The sequence below is a fragment of the Solanum verrucosum genome, unplaced genomic scaffold (assembly GCF_900185275.1).
Source record: "Solanum verrucosum unplaced genomic scaffold, falcon-dt-bn FXZP01000072.1, whole genome shotgun sequence".
In the NCBI taxonomy this organism is placed as follows: domain Eukaryota; kingdom Viridiplantae; phylum Streptophyta; class Magnoliopsida; order Solanales; family Solanaceae; genus Solanum; species Solanum verrucosum.
This window is the reverse complement of record NW_026020208.1, coordinates 258,937-277,606: the sequence shown is the minus strand read 5'-3', so window position 1 is coordinate 277,606 and position 18,670 is coordinate 258,937. Positions and strand designations below refer to the sequence as shown.

Genomic DNA, 18,670 nt, shown 5'->3' with positions numbered 1-18,670 from the left:
ATATAACTAATCTCAGCATAACTTATCCCGGCATAACTTATCCCAACATAACTTGTATTCAAACCAAACGACCCAAGGGTATGGTTAATACTATGACATGCATTAACAAGCCTAAATCTTCACAAGGCAAAACAACTTTCTACCTCTACTAACCTTCTATTCTAATACGCGTCCTCCACTCCTTCTTATCCAGAGTCTCGTCCTTGGTAATATGAAGTTATGTTATGTCCTGTCTAATCACCTCCCCAAATATATTTTTTTGATTTATCTCTACCCCTTCGCGTACACCCAACACCCTGTCTCTTGCACTTCTTTATTAGACTGCCAACGCATTTTCTCTTCACATTCCCTAACCATTCTAATATCACTTTCCTTATTTTGTTTGCCATTAAGGTCATTCTCACATTCTCCCGAATAACCTCATTTCTAATATGCCCACACATCTATTCAACATCTTTTATCACCGCAACATGCATTTTATTATCCTTTGGTTTTTGTTATTTCTTTTTCAATTATTATAGTATTTTATTATGGTTACTACTTATTTTTTTCATATTGTTTTGTCATACTTCCCATCATAGCATCGAAAGAGTGACCGAAACCTGTTCCTAACCAGCTCGTAAGTAGCATCCCGTTGTTGGTCGGCACAATAGGGCGTCAAAAGCAAGTCTTTTTGATTGCCCCGCTGACCTTTTCTAAAAGCACCTTGGGTCGGAGGCTGGTTGTAAAGTAAAGAAGGGTGGTGCGTTTTCAAATTCAATTTACTTTGAATTGATTTTCTTAAGTCGAACTGAATTTACTAGAAATAATCTTTCTATTTTGCCTATTAAAATTACATTAAATATATTATTATTGTTATTATGCTTTAATAAACTTAAATGATCAAAATTACTCAACTAATACTTTGAAAAAATGATATTTTTTCATTTTCTCTTTGAATATTATGTCAAATATATATAGTCACTAACATACATCGTTTACGTTAAAAGACTTCGTCGGTTCATCGAAATCTTCAACAAATATACAGTTCGACCGCTTAATAAGAAAAAAAAAAAAAGGCGAAATCATAACTTCATAAAACTTGAAAACAAAAATGGCGAAATCAACAAATTCATAAAACTTGAAAAAAACTGAACAATTAATCAAATCGATAAAATCCGGTCAAATTCAGTGATCAATGTCGTCGTCTTTGATGTTGCCACCGACGCACCGGTATGCAGCCGGAGCTTTGTTTGGGCTTGCTCTTCACCAGGCTCAGATCCATCAAACTTGTCCATTGGGCTTTCCCGATACACCGCCGGAGGAACGGAGTAGCAGTGGCAGTAGTGCAGATTCCGTTTCCGATGATCCTCAACTCTGGGTTCATGAATCCTCTGCTCTTCTAAGACCTATATTCAAGTTAATTCCTTCTACTTGCTCAATTTTAATTTGATTTATTGGATTATAAAATGTTGAAATTCGGTATTAGTTTCTCTTTGTTAATTCTTAGGTCCGCATATTTCTGTCTTTTATTTTTGTTAAGGGAAGGTAAAAAATACACATAAAGTATTCGGTTTTTGATTTTTATGACTGAATTGTCAAGTGTGTGAGTTTTCTATGTAAAACTATGGTCAAATGTTTATTGAAATACACTTAAACTAGTAGTTGTTTCCTTTTCTAAGCTGAAATAAATAGTTGATGATGGGTGAGCTAGAAAAAGTGAATACATGATAATTCAGATAGAAAACTCAAAAAATAGGGATTGTTTTTGACTCTTTACTCTTTATCATAACTATGGTAGTATGGTGTGCCGGCCGGCTTACACGCAACACAATTAGTTCCACCTTCCACTAGCAATAACTGGTAGTAACTCTATCCTTCAAGGCTATGACAAATGGGAAGAAATCACCTAGTTTTTTGTTTTTTTAATCTGGTGGGATTTGATCGTGAGCCTCATGGTTCTCATCCCACTTCATTGGCCATTAGACTACACCCTTGAGTGCAAATTCCTGTCTATTTCAGCTGTTATTGCAGGGTTTTTTTGATATTATATTACGGTTTTTTGACTGGAGAAAGAGTTTAGAGGTTAGTTTGACTTATGTATTATGTTACTAGTGGAAGTGGTAAACGTTAGATTGATAGAGAAGATATCACATTTAAGTTTTAAATTTGAATAGCAAAATTACGTTTATTTGTTGAATGGTGTCAAAATTTTGGGACGTCTTAAAATGGAAAAAGCATCATATGAATCGGGGTTGAAGGAGTATTTACTACTTACTAACTAATGGAAAAGCAAAAGGTGTATGACTTGGGCATACTTTGAACATGACACATTTGATCCGTTCAACCAGCATTCAACAACTAATGCTAGTGCGTATTGGTCAATTTGTAGATTATTAATTTGGGTTCCGTTTTGGATTTGTTGTGAGTAGATTTTTAGAGATTGATGACAAGGCATGGTCTGGACTAGAGGAAACTGCTGCCTCTACACCACCAAAGCATCATGTTGGAGCGGTTAGTTTTCTTGTCTCTTTAAAGTTGTAGAATAGTAAGGTAGGTATGTTTATCAGTTTATGTCCATGACTAGTTCCTGAGTTTATCAGATAATTGCATTAAACTAAGGTCTACTGTACTTCGGGAGGAGAGATCTGTTGCCTCTGCTGCTAAATGCTTTAATTAAAATGGAAAGGTTTCTCCTTTGATTTTTAATACATTAGTCGATATCATTAGGCAGTCTTAAGTAAATATCTTTGTCATTACTTGCCTGACGGCATGATTACTGATACTACATCAGTTTCTAAGGTTACTGTCTGAAGAAAGTGATGATGGTTCTTCAGAAGCAGCAGACATGGAACTTGCTTTGGCAAATGGCGTAGATGCTATGGCATCAAGCATGGAGAGAACTTCTGATAATGAGTCTAAGGAGGAGAAGAGGCGTGAATATAAGCATGAATGTGAGGAGAAGCTATCAATTGCTGATGTGAAGTCCAAGTCTGATACGGAAAATACGAAGGTTGAAAATTACCCAGAGAAAAGCCAAAAACCATCTAGCATTGTGGGGGCTCATTTGAAGTCTGTTAGTGGATCTGATGAAAAACCTGTGGAAGAGGTATCAATGCTTGGGTACACTAGGAAGGTGACCATTCTCTATGAGCTTCTTTCAGCTTGTCTCGCACAAGTACCTGAAGACGGTAAGAAAACTACTCGAAGAAGGAAGGGTTATGATGCTCGACATCGTGTGGCTTTACGGTTGCTAGCGACATGGCTTAATGTCAGATGGATCAAAGTGGTACATTCATTTAAATGATGCATAAATTTCCATTATGTGTCATGTTTCTTTCTCTGCTAGCTCTGTTAAAGTGAATGATTTATTAATTGCTAATCCTTTTAGGATTTATGAACATGCTAGTTTTATAGTAGAAAGAATCTTTGTAGACCTTTTGTATGTCAGTCTGCAATCATGAAGTTATTTGAATGCCTGCTCTCTTGAGGAAAAACTGTGTAGAGCATTCAATTAGCTGCCCAAAAGTGGAGAACACTAACCAGTAATATGAGCTTGAAAAATTTATTCTGCTTTTAGCTTGTTTTCCATTGTGAATGGATAAGATTTTATCCTACTCATTTCCCTACTCAAAAGGACAGATTTTTTAAGATATGATCCAAGATATTCTGCCAAGTTTATATCGGCTAGGTGGAAGAAAAATCTTAGAGATGTACCTTGAAAATGGCTAATATTAAGTCTAAGCTCTAATGAACGTTTGGTTTGTATACAAATTGTTACTGGATCATAACTCAAGACTTGTAATGCGTGTATAATAGTCATGTAATTATTTGAATGTTACAAATGTTTCTTTCAAAGTATTGAAATCTAGATATATGGTATATTGTCTATATGTTTTTGATCGTATTAAAATCTAGATATATGGAATACTGTCTATATGTTTTTGATCGTATTAAAATCTGGACTTATGGTATATTATTTAAATGCTTTTCATTTCAAATTGGATAAAGATTTTTTCCAAAACTCCGAAGACCCATATTACATCAGTTCTGTCTAGCATCTTGTTGGTTATCATATGTGATTTAAAATAATTAGTGAACCATAAATTAAAAATCATCATAGAATTATGCTTCTTAATTATTTATTTTTGATTATATCATAAAGAACAATTTTAAGAGGAAAATTAAAATGTTAGTGCTAAATTATGAGATAATTGAATGAATAAATATTGCATTCCTTTTCTGACCAATTTTTGCTAAGTACTTTCTTATATTTTAAAAATCAATATTAAAAACATTATTAGAAGAAATTAGATGTAACAAGTAAGAGATGGATAGTAGATCAAGTTATTATTATAAAAGGCATGTTTTTGCATCTTTATGTGCTCTAATACATGTATTAGAAATTATGGCCAAGTTGGTAAATACAATAATTACCACATAACCAAAGTGCGTATTGTTAAAACCTAATCCAGATATGGTAACTGACATCTGACTTCCAATGTGGAATTTGTTACCAGAATTATTGCCAACATTGTAGGTAATCGAGCGACACGTACACTTTTGATTTGGTCTGGAATAATACTTCTGATGATTTGCACGTTCTTATTTCGTTATGCCATGGAATACTTGAAGATCTTTAAATACCCTGATATGGCTATAAATTTTTTTCCATAATAGCGATGGGGTCATTTGAGCAGGCTACTACAGACAACCTTTTTATGTTAGCGATAAGAGTCCGTCTCTAGCCGTGGTACAAGAACAATCTGCATAGTAGGGAGCTGCACGCTTTTAGCGGGCTACTACAGTCATAGAATTCTTTATAGAGTGCATGTTTAAAAATCTTAAATTACAAGTTAATATAAATAAACTTTTGTTTATCCCACATTTGTAAGTTCACCTTCCTATAACTCTATAGAGTAAATATTTATATGTTTTGCTTTCCTAATCTTACCAGTTTCAAAAAATATACATATATGTTTTTGCTTTCCTTTTATATTAGGAAGAGAATTTGGATCTTTTATATTCTTTTGGTTCTTTACATTGATGTCAACAGTGTTGTGAGGAGAATATAGATGCTTAAGTGTAAATATACTTTATTCTGATTTTGACAAGCAGTTCTTTTTCATTTAAGTTAGGATAACATCTGTTTCATATGAAGAGAACATGTTGAAATGGCACATAATTTACATCTGTCCCAAGTAGCTATTTACTTGAGGCATGAACTTCCATAAACTTCCCATTTTGAAAGAATTTATGTGCTGCAGGAAGCCATTGAGACCATGGTTGCTTGTTCAGCAATGGCTTTGCTGAAAGAGGAAGAATCAAAGGAGGAAAGCCAATCTCCTGATGGTTCATGGGCTAAGTGGAAACGAGGAGGTATTATAGGTGCAGCTGCATTGACTGGTGGAACTTTAATGGCAATTACTGGTGGTAGGACATCTAAAATTTTCTCAACTATTAGCAGGCAGATATAATCTTAACAAGCCTCCAAGGGAATAGATTTCTCTGACCTTTGTCTTTGTTTTATTCTTAAAGAGCTATTACTATGTTCAATGAACAACCATATTAGAGAACAAATTGTAGGACTTTCTAACCTCTGTTTTATTATCAATCAGGTTTGGCTGCTCCAGCAATAGCTGCAGGCTTTGGTGCTTTAGCACCTACCTTGGGCACTCTTATTCCTGTGATTGGAGCAAGTGGGTTCGCTGCTGTTGCTACTGCTGCTGGGAGTGTTGCAGGATCTGTTGCAGTCGCAGCATCATTTGGAGGTAAACGTTTACAGGATTGTCTTGTGTGTGTATAATCTTTTAACATTCTTTGGTTGAATCTTTTCTATGGGATGATTATGGAGACAGATAATGTAACACAACTCATATAGTTAAGATTGGGTTTGGACTGTGAACATCTTTAAGTAATTCTTCAGTTATTTGATGTTGTTACTGATACTTCTGCTTACCCAGCTGCTGGAGCCGGACTTACAGGAACTAAAATGGCCAGGAGAACTGGAGACGTTGATGAATTTGAGTTCAAGGCTATAGGGGAAAACCACAACCAGGGGGTAAATCATTAGCTCTCTTTTTGATACTTGATATTTCTTCTTAGCATGTATTGTTTCACTGGGTAGGATTGCAGTCTGCTTCTCTGCTTGTTTGTTTTTATCCCCTCTTCTTTATTCTCATAGTTTCGATGAGTTATAGTTTTAATCATGGACCATTAGTTCTCTTTGGTATTTGTTCTCTCACTTTGCATATTCTCTCAGCGGCTGGCAGTTCAGATCTTGATCTCGGGACTTGTTTTTGAGGAGGAAGACTTTATAAGACCTTGGGAAGGACAACATGATAACTCTGAAAGGTAAAACATTATTCTTTCTATTTCTCAGTTTATTTTCATTTTGGTGATACCGCCAAGGTAGCGATGAGCTTTATTTAAATTTCCTACTTGTGTACCTAAATAACCCAACCGTTTCCCATATCTTTAGCACAAGGATTATAATGTGACATTTCACAATATTCTCAGGTATATATTGCTGTGGGAATCGAAGAATCTTATTGCTGTAAGCACTGCAATTCAGGATTGGCTGACTTCACGTAAATATTTTGTACTTTGCTTTCAGTCGATGTAATACATTGACCAGCTACAATTTTATTTCAATGTATAATGTTAACAAGCATGATTTCCTAAATAACAGGAATTGCAATGGAGTTGATGAAGCAAGGTGCTATGATGACTGTACTACACACTCTTTTAACAGCTTTGGCTTGGCCAGCAGCTTTACTTACTATTACTGATTTCATAGACAGCACATGGTCAATTGCTGTGGACAGGTTTTTGTTGCCTGCTTATCTTTTCTTTTACGCATTCTTTTTTTGGTGTGGGATGTGGGTCCGGGAGGAGGAGGTTGTGGAGATATTTTCCTTGCCCTTCCTCTGCAATCTAAAGGTGGTATATTAATTACGAGGATGGGAAAATCAAAAGGAACAACTCAAATCATTTACCCGTATCACGTTAAAAGTTTTGTATCCCTAGCATTTCTGGTCCTTGAAATCTCATCCTTCCCTTCTCCAATGGTGCTGATTACGCTCCAGCCTCCTACTGCTTGAATCATTGAGCAGTTGTGTCATACCGTTTTGTGTTGAAGCAGAGCATCTTACTTCTTTGTTTTGAAAAAGAAACTCTGATGATGGTTGCTGATGTGTGTTTGCAGATCTGATAAAGCAGGAGTGCTCCTAGCAGAAGTGTTGAAGAAAGGATTACAGGGACACAGGTATACAAGCCTAAATGTAATTTGGAATAGCTTCATTTTGATTGTCCTGAAAGTCTGGGCTTACTTGTTAGCCAATTCCGATATTGATTGTCCATGATTGTTTCAGGCCTGTGACACTTGTAGGATTTTCACTAGGGGCAAGAGTTATTTTTAAATGTCTACAGGTTTTGGCTGAGAGTGAAAATAATTGTAAGTGTCTCTATATATTGTTTAACTTTTTAGATTGATTGTTTGCTTCATGTGGACCTCAACTAATTTGTTTTGAGGCATAGTTGATTGCTTTGCTTCCTGAGATCCTGACGTACTTGAATTTTGGCAGCTGGACTTGTGGAAAGGGTCGTTCTTCTTGGGGCACCTATTGCAATTAAAGATATGGAATGGGAAGCAGCTAGAAAGGTTCTCATTGTCATAGTTTTCTTGATTTTAACTACTTTTAATTATAGTCGTAAATCTTTGGTCCTCCCCCCACCCCCTTATTATCCCCTCCCTTTTCTTCATATTTTGTTTTCCTTACTAGTGTAGGATTCGACCTCATTACTATCTGAAGCTCGCTGTTCTTGTTTTGCAGGTGGTAGCTGGTAGATTTGTGAATGCTTATTCTACCAATGATTGGATGCTTGGAGTTGCCTTTCGTGCCAGGTATGCATTATTCACAAGCATAGTACTGATGTTGAAAATATCAACTATTGCTGCTGCAATATATTTGACGGTTTCAAGGATTTCCTCACTATCTGCTTTCACGTTTGATTTACCGTTTTCTTCTTCTCTTTCTTGTGACTTCTGCAACGTCTTTTTAACAGTCTCCTTACTCAAGGCCTAGCTGGAATTCAACCAGTTGAGATTCCTGGTGTTGAGAATGTAAGTTTGATGTTCCCATTTTTTCTCTCTGTGTTGCAGTTGTCTCCATTTAGTTGAAGTTTAATTTCTTTGGTACTCCATTTACAGGTTGATGTAACTGAATTCATCGAGGGCCATTCGTCGTATCTATGGGCTACACAAGAGATTTTAGAACTACTTGAGCTGGATACTTATTATCCTGTTTTCGGTCATCGCGTTGTAAAAACATAAATTTTACAGTTATTATTTCTTTTAGGCACTTCATTGTTGTGAGTTGTGACCCCCCCACACATTTACCAACTGTAAAGCTTCAGTATGTGAGTAAGATTCTGAAACAAGAACAAGCAACTTTGTAAATTTTAATGGAAAGTAGGTTAGCTAAATTCTGTTTCCTTTTCTTTCCAAAGACATGTTAGTCATTTGGAATTTATGATCACATTAGTTTGGGGATGATTGTTAATCTTTGCTTTATTTGAGTAAGTTTGAGAGTTGTGTTGCCTCAAGGCCTAGCTCGAGTGGCAAAAGGTGGAGAATTTGTGGCTTAGGTCACATGTTCAAGTTCCACACCATGCAAAGCAAAGTTCACTATTTAAGTGGAGAAGGGTAGAGGGGTGGTTCCATTATCCACTGAGTTTAGAAGGCTGTGACAGACAAATTTTCGGTTATCAAAAAAAAAGTTTGAGAGTTGTGTATGACATAAGGAGGTTCAAATTTCGATGGAGGCAAAAATCATTTAGGTGATTTCTTCTAACTTACCTAGGTTATCAAAAAAAGAAGGTTGAAAGTTGTGTATGACATAAGGAGGTTTAAATTTCGACGAAGGCAAAAACCATTAGGTGATTTCTTCTTACTTACCTAAGTTTGGTACGGCAGAATGTGCGGGCCGATATGTATTCGGTGGAATAGTTAAAGGTGCATGTAAAACTTATTGGGAAAGATCAGCTCTTGTTAAGATGGGCTTTTTCGTGTGTTGTAGACACTTAAATTTATATAAAATTTGAATTTTTTCCTGAGACATATATCACAATAGTATAATCTATGTAACTTAAATGTGTTCCTTTTCTTACGAAATGCTTTTGTATATATATTCTTATTTTCTTCTTTATTTTTCTTTTAATGTTGATTAAAGAACCAATGATTTATTATTTTCTGAGTAATTCATTCATTAGAGGTTCTTGAGTTATGTGATAATGACAAATAATTAAATTCATGTTGGAATATTGCTAATATTTTTTGAAGAACCTATTTTTTTCATTATTTTTAATGTATGAATATTAGTAAAGGATTATTTGCAAGTTCAATGCAATTATTATTTATTTCGCGCGGTCAAATTACCTAATATAAATGTAATATTCGTTTTTTTCCCGCCCCGCAATTCATTTCCGATATTCGCCCCGCCCCATTGCGAGGAATGTTTCAATTCCAATAGAATACATTTTCCAATCGCTTTTCCGGCGAAGTAGAGACGATAAATCGGCGACGGAGTAGAAAGGAATGACGGAAACGGAGAACACAATTTCCACCGGAAAAGAGAGAAACTCCGCCGATCACTGCCGTATCAGCAATAGTATAAGTGTGAATAATCCGGCGGAAGCCGGAGATGAAGGCAAAAAGGAAAGTTCATCATCTTCATCCTCATTGAAGAAGCAAGGAAAATCATGCAAAGGATGTCTATATTATTCGTCTACTTATAAATCTAATTCGCGAAATCCTCTATGCCTCGGACTTTGCCGTTCTCTTCCTCAAGGTAATCTTGCTCTCTCTCTCTCAAATAATTCCATTTTTTGGTGTTAATTTAGTTGTTTGATTTAGCTAGCGTTCCAAATATCTGTTTGGCCATGAAATTTGATCACATCTCAAAAAAAATTCAAGTCCAAGCACAACTTTAAATTCCAAAAATCACAACTTCAAAAACTCAAATTTTCAAGTTTCAACTTCAAAATCTATGGCTAAACGGGAGCTTAGTTTGCTCAAAATTTTGATCCTTGGACTCATTTTCTGAAAATGTGCCTGCTTAGATATGGGCGTTCTTTGCCTTGTATTTTCTCAATGTGACAATAGTCTCAATGGTGTGCTTGCACGCGCACACGCATAATGATTTGCCAGGATTCTAGCAGATTTCTATGTCGGTGTAGCAATAAGTGTGAGTATTACGGACCATCTAGTTTTAGGGAATCTCTATTTGTCTTATAAGACGAAATATTGAGTATTGGAGTAAATGACCTCAAATAGAAAGAAATGGAGGATTCATATAGATTATTCCCACCAGTTTGGACTTGAGGGTAGTTGATTGAATGATTCGCATGCTACAACAAAATTCCGTTATTTGATCATGCTTTTTTCTGATAATTATTTGTGGTTCAAGTTCATTTAGTTGGCTACTTCTTTATTAAAGATTAGGACTTTCTAAACATTTAAAATTATTCATGAATGGACATTTGAGATTTGTGGTGAGAATTTCTGATATATCCCTTTGGCAATGCATATTTTTTGTTGAGAAGGTAACAAAGATTTTTTATAACTCTAGTCAAAAGCATCACATAAATTGGGACAAAGGGAGGAGTAATATGCATATTACTCCTCCCTTCATCCCAATTTATGTGATGCACTTTGACTGGCATAGAGTTATAAAAAACAAATAAAGACTTTTGAAACTTATGGTCTAAAACAAGCCATAAATGTTTTTGTGGCTATAAATCATCTCTTTAAAAGTAAAATTGAAACTTTGAAGTTAAAATGTTTCTAAATATAAAAATGTAACATTTTTTGGGGAGAAACTTGAAAGGTAAGTGCTTCACATTAATAAGGCAGAGGGAAATTTTCGTTATTCCAATTTCAATTTGAAATATTATTTGCAAATCAATGTTTGATTTACAATTTGATCCATTATTTCAGCTTCAACTTGAAACAAAGAACTTGTAGTTGAAAAAGAGTCTGAGGAGTATTTCAAGTGAATAATGGTTTTAACTCACAAAAGTTCATTTTTAACTCTAGTGGAATCCATGTCCAAACATATCTGACTTCCAAATACTTTCTTTTATGATTAGGGACTTCCATATACTCTTTCAACTTCAACTTTTTTTAAAAAAACTTCAACCTCCTCCTTTTTAAACTTCAACCAAATATTGTCCAAACACCTTATAGTCAAACTATGAATTTCAACTTGCCGATTGGATCTTGCAGGTTCTCTTTATATTGTTCGTAATGCTTGTTACTTTTGCTGTATTTGGACAAGAGAAACTCTTAACATTGTCTTGATTGCTTGTTTTTGTAGGTTACCCTTTGAAAGAAGTATGTATTGTTTTATGGGTAGTCTTTTGACAAAAGTATGCATTGCAACACCCAAGGGTATTTCCTATAGCGGTCAATGAAGTGAGCGAAAACATTGGAGACCAGTGTTTAAATTCTAGTAGAGACAAACACACTAGATGATTTCTTTCTATTTGCCTAAGTCTTGGTGGGCTAGAGTTAATCGGTACCTATGGGGGTGGATGTAACATGTACTCGGTGGGATAACTGAGGTGTGTGCTAGTTGGTCCCGATACGACTGTTATCAGTAAAAAGCATAGTTTAGTAAAACATGAAATCAGAACATGTGACTTTACATACTTAATAGTTGAGAGCATCTCCCTCAATGTTATCTCTTCAAGCATCACATGCTTTCTTTTTGTTGCTTATTAATTGTTGCTTTCTAAAACTTACCTACTTAATTAGCTATTTTCTGAGACTCATCTTTTTGTTTTGATAACTAGTACCTCAATATATTGTTGGGAAATCTGAGATGCAAGCTTCTAAGGAGGGTGGGAACCTTACAGATTTTAGATATGCTTGCATTGGTTACTCCGTTTACCTGGATCAGAAAACTCGGTCAGCTGATGGGCAAGGGGTTCAAACAGAATTGCCGGTCTGTGCTGGCCTTGAGGTTTGCTTGAACCTTGTTATGATGTTTTGAGGATAAATTTTTATTCTGAGAAGATGAATGTGATATTTGAGGATAAATAGTTTGTACTGATGATGTGTGGTTATATTGAGATCAGAAGCAAATCGTGCATAGGCTTCTAATCTGCAGAGCAATTTATTCCCATTTGAGGTGTAATACTTGATATCTCATGTGAAATGAGTTGTACATACTATGTGACTGACCTGTCAGCTTTATTGATCACTTTTTGTAATGTGAAATTAATTTGTGTCTGTAAAAGAGAGTATGTCTCAGAAGATAATATGCATCAAATGCTCGTTGTTTTTTCTATCTTAATTGTTTGTTATTCCACAACTTTCTTGCTCAACTAACGTAAGTGTGCACTGGCACAGGTCTTGGTGGATAGAAAGGTTAGTTCAGCTGAGGCAGCTCCTGGCCATGCTCGTAAGAGAGAAGGTGACTTTCTTTCATTATTTCAGAATTCAATGCCGAAAGAGGTCTTCACTGTATTGTTTTAGGTCTTTGATGTTCAGATGGACATGTGAATTGTTTTCGCAGTTGAAGAGTGTTGCTTGATTAAAAATTTCCTAAATATCTTAATTCTGGTAATAGATTTTTCATGATTGGGACGTTTAACGAATTCCTAAATATCTTAGTGAAAGTTGGTCCGTGTTTAGCTACTGCATTTCCTATGTAATTCTTGCTTTTAGTGATGCATTAGGAAATTCTTTTGGTGGTTTTGTAGGTATCTTCCCGAGAAATATTTTTATTAGAAAATGTAATAATAAAAAGAATTCATTAATAGAAAATCTTTGATCAATATTAGAATTGTACTTCCCTATTTGTTTCTAAGAATATTTTCTCCTCTACTTTGTTACTCCCAAGTACCTATATTTTTGGCTAGGAGTCCATGTTGAAGCAGTTTACACCCAGCTAGCAGGTCTCGAGTTACAATGTTTTATACCAAGAATTGAGTGACTTGTTTCACCTTTTGAGGTTTTCGCATAGCCTTTATATTCAGGACAGAGGCAAAAACAATATGTCCTTTGCAGAACTACTGTTTTTGTGAAGAGATGTCCAGCTATTGTTTGGCCGCTACTGTTCTTCTCAAACTTCCCAATACTTTTCGAGCTTCTTGAACACCATCAACAATCTCTCTGGCTTATATTGCAATGAGTGGATCTGTTAGGATATAATTACAATACATCTGCTTAATGTATCATTGTATTGTTATGAGTTTCTTAAACATCTGAAACCATCATATTGTGCTGACAGCGGCAGTCGGCAGAGGTAAGGCTTTAACATATGGATTCGGTAGAATCCAATAGCTTTGTCCCGGAGTTTGTATTTGCGTTATGAAATCTACTAAATATGTACAAAATAAATTTAGAACCCAGTTACTAACACTTGGAAATCGCTGTCTTAGAATACTGATTACCGAACTCATAAAGTTCAAATCCTTGATCCATTTTGAATGCTGATCAAAGTAATAGCTTGGAGCATTATCTATGAGTTATGTGTTGTTGAAGGTATTCTGTATATTACCATAAGTTTAGTGATACACATATTTTAAAGAGATAAATTCTCATGTAATAACATATAAGAGTGGGGGTAATCATAGTCAAATGGTCTTTATCCTTACTAGAAGATGAGATAGAAGTACATTTAAGGACTATTTTACTATATGATTATTCCATGAGAAACAATGACCACTCAACATAGGTTAGTAGTCTTAGATGTAAACCTTAAGAGTGGAATGAGAAAGAAAGATGACTTGTAAACAACTGTGAACTGGGTGGTGGACATTAAATGGCGCTGTCAGTTTGCCTTTCAAGAAAAACTATGAGAAGAGGGAGCTTGGGACTTAGAGGGGGACATAGACATCCTGTGGAAGGAAATGTTAGGTTGATTAGAAAAGTAGCAAGGGAAGTGTTAGGTGTATCTAAAGGTTTAGGATCTCGATCACAGGAATCCTAGTGGTGGAATAGGGAGGTACAAAGAGTTATTAAAGCCAAAAGATAGTGTTACATGAAGTTGCCAAAAGCAGAAGACAAAGAAGCCTTTGTAGAATACAAGGGAGCTAAAGCCTAAAAGAGAACCTGAGAAGGCTATTAGTAAAGCACAATGGGAAGCTCTTGATGACTTGGACCAAGAGCTAGGGACATGAGAAGGTGAGAAAGAAATATGTAAACTAGCACGATTGAGAGATTAGAAGGGTAAGGATTTAAGACAGGTGAAGTGTATTAAAGATGATTTAAGTTAAGGGTTTAAATAGGTTGAAGTATATGAAAGATGATTTACAACAAGTTTTATCGGGAGATGACGAGATCAAGAAGAGGAGATAGAGAGGCTATTTTGATCAATTGTTCAACTTGAACCAAGAGAATAACATTTAAGACCTCCACATGTCTGTGTATGATAGAAACTTTAGCTACACTCGTAGAATTAGGCCAACAGAGGTAAATATGTCATGAAAAGTATGAGGAAAGACTTGTGGTCCAGATAGTATCCCTATAAAGGTTTAGAAGTATCTGAGAGAGGTTGGATTAGAATGACTCACCAAGAAATTCAGTGCTATACCAAGTGATAGGATGCCCTATGAGTGGAGGAATAGTACTCTGATTCCAATTTATATGAACAAATGAGATATGCAAAGTTGTACCACTTAATTCATGAGTCATATGATGGAACTTTGGAAAGAGTGATAGAGCCTAAATTTAGGAACACAACAAGAGTGGCATAGAACTAGTTTGGATTTATGCCATGTAGATCTACAATGAAGGCTATACTCTTTCTTAGAAGATTGATGGAAATTTAAAGGAAGAAAGATCTAACATGTTGTTCATTGACCTAGAGAAAGCATATATGATAGAGTACCATGAAAGTCCTTTGGTGGGTGATGGAAAAGAAAAGAATTCATATTAAACATATAAATTCCATAAAGAACATGTATGAAAGAGTTATCAGTAGCTTAAAAACATTAGCAGGAGATGCGAAGAAGTTTCTCATAATAGTGGGTTAGCATTGAGCCCCTACTTGTTTAGCCTAATTATGAATGAGCTAACCAACACAATACAAGATGAGGTCCTATGGTGTATTTATTTATTGATGATATTGTATTAATTAATGAAACTAGTGAGAATGTCAACCAAAAGCTTAAACTGTGGAAGCACCTTAAAGAGCAAGGGTTTCAGGATAAGTAGAAGACGGAAGGCATGCACTACAAGTTTAATCAGTATGAGAAGAGCGAAGTTGAGGTGAGATTAGATGGGATTGTGGTACCAAAATGCAAATATTTAATATATCTAGGCTCGTTTTTCAAGAGAGTGGAATGATAGATGAAGATGTTGCTCGGGATTAAAATTAGATGGTTGAGATGAAGTACTATCAGGGTGTTATGTGATGAAAGGATGCCTATCAAAGTGAAAGATAAGGTCTATAGAGCAACTTTAAGATTGACAATGTTATATGGTAGTGAATGTTGAGTCCCTAAAGCCCAGCATGTCTTCAAGATGAGTGTTGCAGACATATGGTTGCTAAGATGAATGTGCCGTCATACAAGATTCAAAATTACCACTTCGAGGATAAAATGAGAGGTCACTTAAGATGGTTTGGTCATGTCCTGTGTCGACCTACAAATGCACTGGCTTGAGGTGTGAGACTTTGGTGAGTGAAGGTGTCAAGGGGGTAGACCGAAAATCAATTGGAGGGAAGTTGTTTCGGAAGGTCATCTAATCCTTGGAATCAATGCAGACTTAGCTTAAGATGGGATACAATGGAAGAAAATGGTTCATATCGGTGATAATACATACTAGTTGGAGATAGATTTTACACTTGTTAGAGAACTAATATATTATAGTTGAAGCAGTTTAGCTTTGTAACCATTTTTGCATTTTCTCAAATGTCCTTACTAACACAACAAAAACATATTAATAAGAGGGACTTTAATTTACTGTCTTTTACCCAAAATCTAAACCTGATCTCCTCTCTCCTCTTTTCTTTTCTTTCTCTCCCTCGTCATTGATGATTCCATCAACTGCAACAAGCATAAAGCTGGGAAATAGATTTAAGACAAACAATAATTTTTCTTCTTAAATACATTTTGGAAGATCGATTTAGCAACCTGACCATTGGATTTTGGTTAATGGGAATGGTATTTGTTTTTTGTAATGCTAAAAGATAATCGCTCGGGAAATATATATTCACTTCATCTAAAATAACAAAACTTCAAAACTTTGCATGATTGGTTGACTTAGGTATTAGGGGTAAACAGAAGGTTACAAAGGGTAATCAAAACATATGCGCCCCTCAAAAGAATTAAAAAGAGGCCCGTTATTCTTGTTTAGCTTCAGCTTCTACTAGAAATCCAGATTTCAGTTTTGTTACGTGGATTCCATTCACTACTCAGATTTACATCCTTGGATCCTGGGCTTTAAGGTACTTCAGGGGACATAACAAGCAAAGTTAAACAATTATGATATGTCATGGTTATGGCCCCCTCTAGGGTAAAAGATGTAGTGTTCAATTCTTAAAAGTGCACCCGCTGTTTTTCTTCTCTATAATCCTTTTATCTTGAAGAGATGACGATCAAACAGAAGAGAACAATACCAAATAAACTATTTCGTTGGGAGAAGTCCTGAAAGGAGAACTTTAAAATTTCAATCTGTAGAACTGTACATGTTGACATTCAAAATGTATTCTGTTTTGATTTATTTGTCTTAGTTTGACTTGACCCGGAGTTTAAGAAAGAAAGGAAGACTTTTGAATCTTGTTGTTTTAAACTAAAGATATATTTAATGTACCAAAATGCCTTTTAATTTTGTGGTCTTAAACATGCCATGTGGGACGTCGAAATTAAAGAGTAGTCAAATTAGAAAGGAGACATTTTTTTTTTAAACATACTAAAAAGGGAAGTGTAAGACGAAACAAATTGAAATTGAGTGAGTATTTGTTATTTGAACGTGTTGCCAAAACAGAATATAGAAGCTTATTGCCTGATTGGAACTTCAAAGGTTTTGGTTCGCCTGTAGAACTTACTTGTTTTAGCTTTGCACCTTAGTAAATCTATAGACAATGTTTTGCTAAATTACAACTAGCAAATGCATTGAAAAAATGTTGTACGAAATTAGGTATCTTATTGCTTTGGTTGGCTTTGATTATTTCACCTCTTTGTTTTTCTCTCTATATTTATATTTATCATTCACACACACATGTAAAAAGGCTCAAGTGCTACTTGTCCTTTTAAATTCATTTTGATTTTATTAGCATAGTTTGGAAAGAATTTTGTAAATCACAACGCTTAAATGGTGAATGTCATTTTTAGTTGCTCGTAATTTAATATGCTATTTAACTCAGAGCTCTTACTGAAACATTTTTGTCTAATTTATCATTTTTGTTCTTTTAGACGGTCATGGAGTATCGCAGCCTGGATCACATAAACCAACTCACTCAACTGGTAATGAGTTTCTCACCAGGCAAGCATTCTTAAAACTCTTGATATGAACTCTGCTGGAAGTAAGTGCTTGATAACAACACTCATGTACTTTGATTCCTTGAAAATACAGGTTCACCAGGAACGCAAATTTGGTTGCGTTGGGGGTTGCCAAGAACTTGCAGAAAGTGGGAAACCGAATAAAAGAAGGTGTTGATGACATTTTCTATCGACGACCAAAATAGAACTCTGACGTGGAGTTAGAAACAGGTAAAGATCACATGGCTGAAAGTAGCTCCGTCAAATAATATATAGAGTAGCTTCTTTTGTTGCCCTCGTCATTTTGATATCTGAAATACGCGATCTTAGCTGGTAATGGGGAAATTGTAACGTGTGTATGAAATCCGTATTGATATTTGTTCTGTCAATTAAAATTCATAGCTACAGAGGCATATATATGATGCCAAGGTAACCTGTATAATATTATGTACATCGAACCAGGTGGTTTGTTTGTTACTAGTAATGCAAGACATTCATTTAGGTCAGTCATGATTCTGTGTATTGATAATTTGTTTTTGCTTGAACCATTTGTTACAGCTGTGATATTGTTCGCGTGGGTGTTCTAGACGATAGACAAGATGCGGATTCTGGATTTTAAGTTTATAGGAGCTGGACTACGACCTCATTTGAAGGCTAGCTCTTGCTTCGGAGCTTCATTTCCACATTTCACATATTGGAAAGGGCAACCTAAAAAGGAAAACTCAGTCACTAGACAAGTTTTTGGAATGCTCCAAATTCGACTTGAGCATAGCTCAATACTAACAAAAATAAATATCTCTATACAAGGTTCTTGCACAATCTCTTTTGCTTATTGGGTTATTATGACGTTATGTATATACGTGTTGAAATCGAAATGAATCTTTTAACACAAATACAAGGTAAATACAATGATGGCTCGTCACTTGCTCGGAAATGATAAGCAAAACAACGAATGAGTAGAAGATTGATCTTGGAATAAGAGTGAATCAAGCGACGTGTGAATTAGATGCACATTACGAGTTTAAATCTTTTTCTAATTAAGTGAAAAAGGTTATAAGGGTCAAATTTATCCTTCATAGATTTTGTTTACGTGCTATTTAACCTGATAAGAAATTTCAAATAAATGCCCGTCTAGCTCAGTTGGTAGAGCGCAAGGCTCTTAACCTTGTGGTCGTGGGTTCGAGCCCCACGGTGGGCG

General features: G+C 35.4%; 2 protein-coding genes and 1 non-coding gene across 6 annotated transcripts; all 3 read left to right on the top strand.

The window, feature by feature from the left end:
• The first annotated feature begins 1,162 nt into the window (after positions 1-1,162).
• Positions 1,163-8,449, top strand: LOC125830215 (uncharacterized). 4 transcript variants are annotated; one of them, XM_049509419.1, is made up of 15 exons: positions 1,163-1,398; positions 2,412-2,493; positions 2,774-3,268; positions 5,247-5,412; positions 5,598-5,750; positions 5,943-6,040; positions 6,242-6,333; positions 6,499-6,569; positions 6,671-6,806; positions 7,187-7,246; positions 7,353-7,435; positions 7,566-7,642; positions 7,815-7,885; positions 8,047-8,104; positions 8,192-8,449. In XM_049509419.1, exons 1-15 carry the CDS (start codon positions 1,178-1,180, stop codon positions 8,312-8,314), a joined length of 1,986 nt encoding a protein of 661 aa, XP_049365376.1. In that variant the 5' UTR covers positions 1,163-1,177; the 3' UTR covers positions 8,315-8,449. The 4 variants fall into 4 exon arrangements, with proteins under 4 accessions (XP_049365376.1, XP_049365377.1, XP_049365378.1 ...); XM_049509421.1 differs by having other exon boundaries at positions 1,184-1,398; positions 2,817-3,268; XM_049509422.1 differs by having other exon boundaries at positions 1,238-1,398; positions 2,782-3,268.
• Positions 8,450-9,479: 1,030 nt separating this feature from the next.
• LOC125830234 (uncharacterized) lies at positions 9,480-17,893 on the top strand. The gene is made up of 5 exons (XM_049509442.1): positions 9,480-9,830; positions 11,836-12,005; positions 12,395-12,458; positions 17,407-17,476; positions 17,567-17,893. The coding sequence occupies exons 1-5, from the start codon at positions 9,578-9,580 to the stop codon at positions 17,676-17,678; spliced, it is 669 nt and encodes a 222-aa protein (XP_049365399.1). The 5' UTR covers positions 9,480-9,577; the 3' UTR covers positions 17,679-17,893.
• A 704-nt stretch (positions 17,894-18,597) lies between these two features.
• On the top strand, positions 18,598-18,670 carry TRNAK-CUU (transfer RNA lysine (anticodon CUU)). Its single transcript has one exon. It is a non-coding gene; the product is annotated as a tRNA-Lys (tRNA).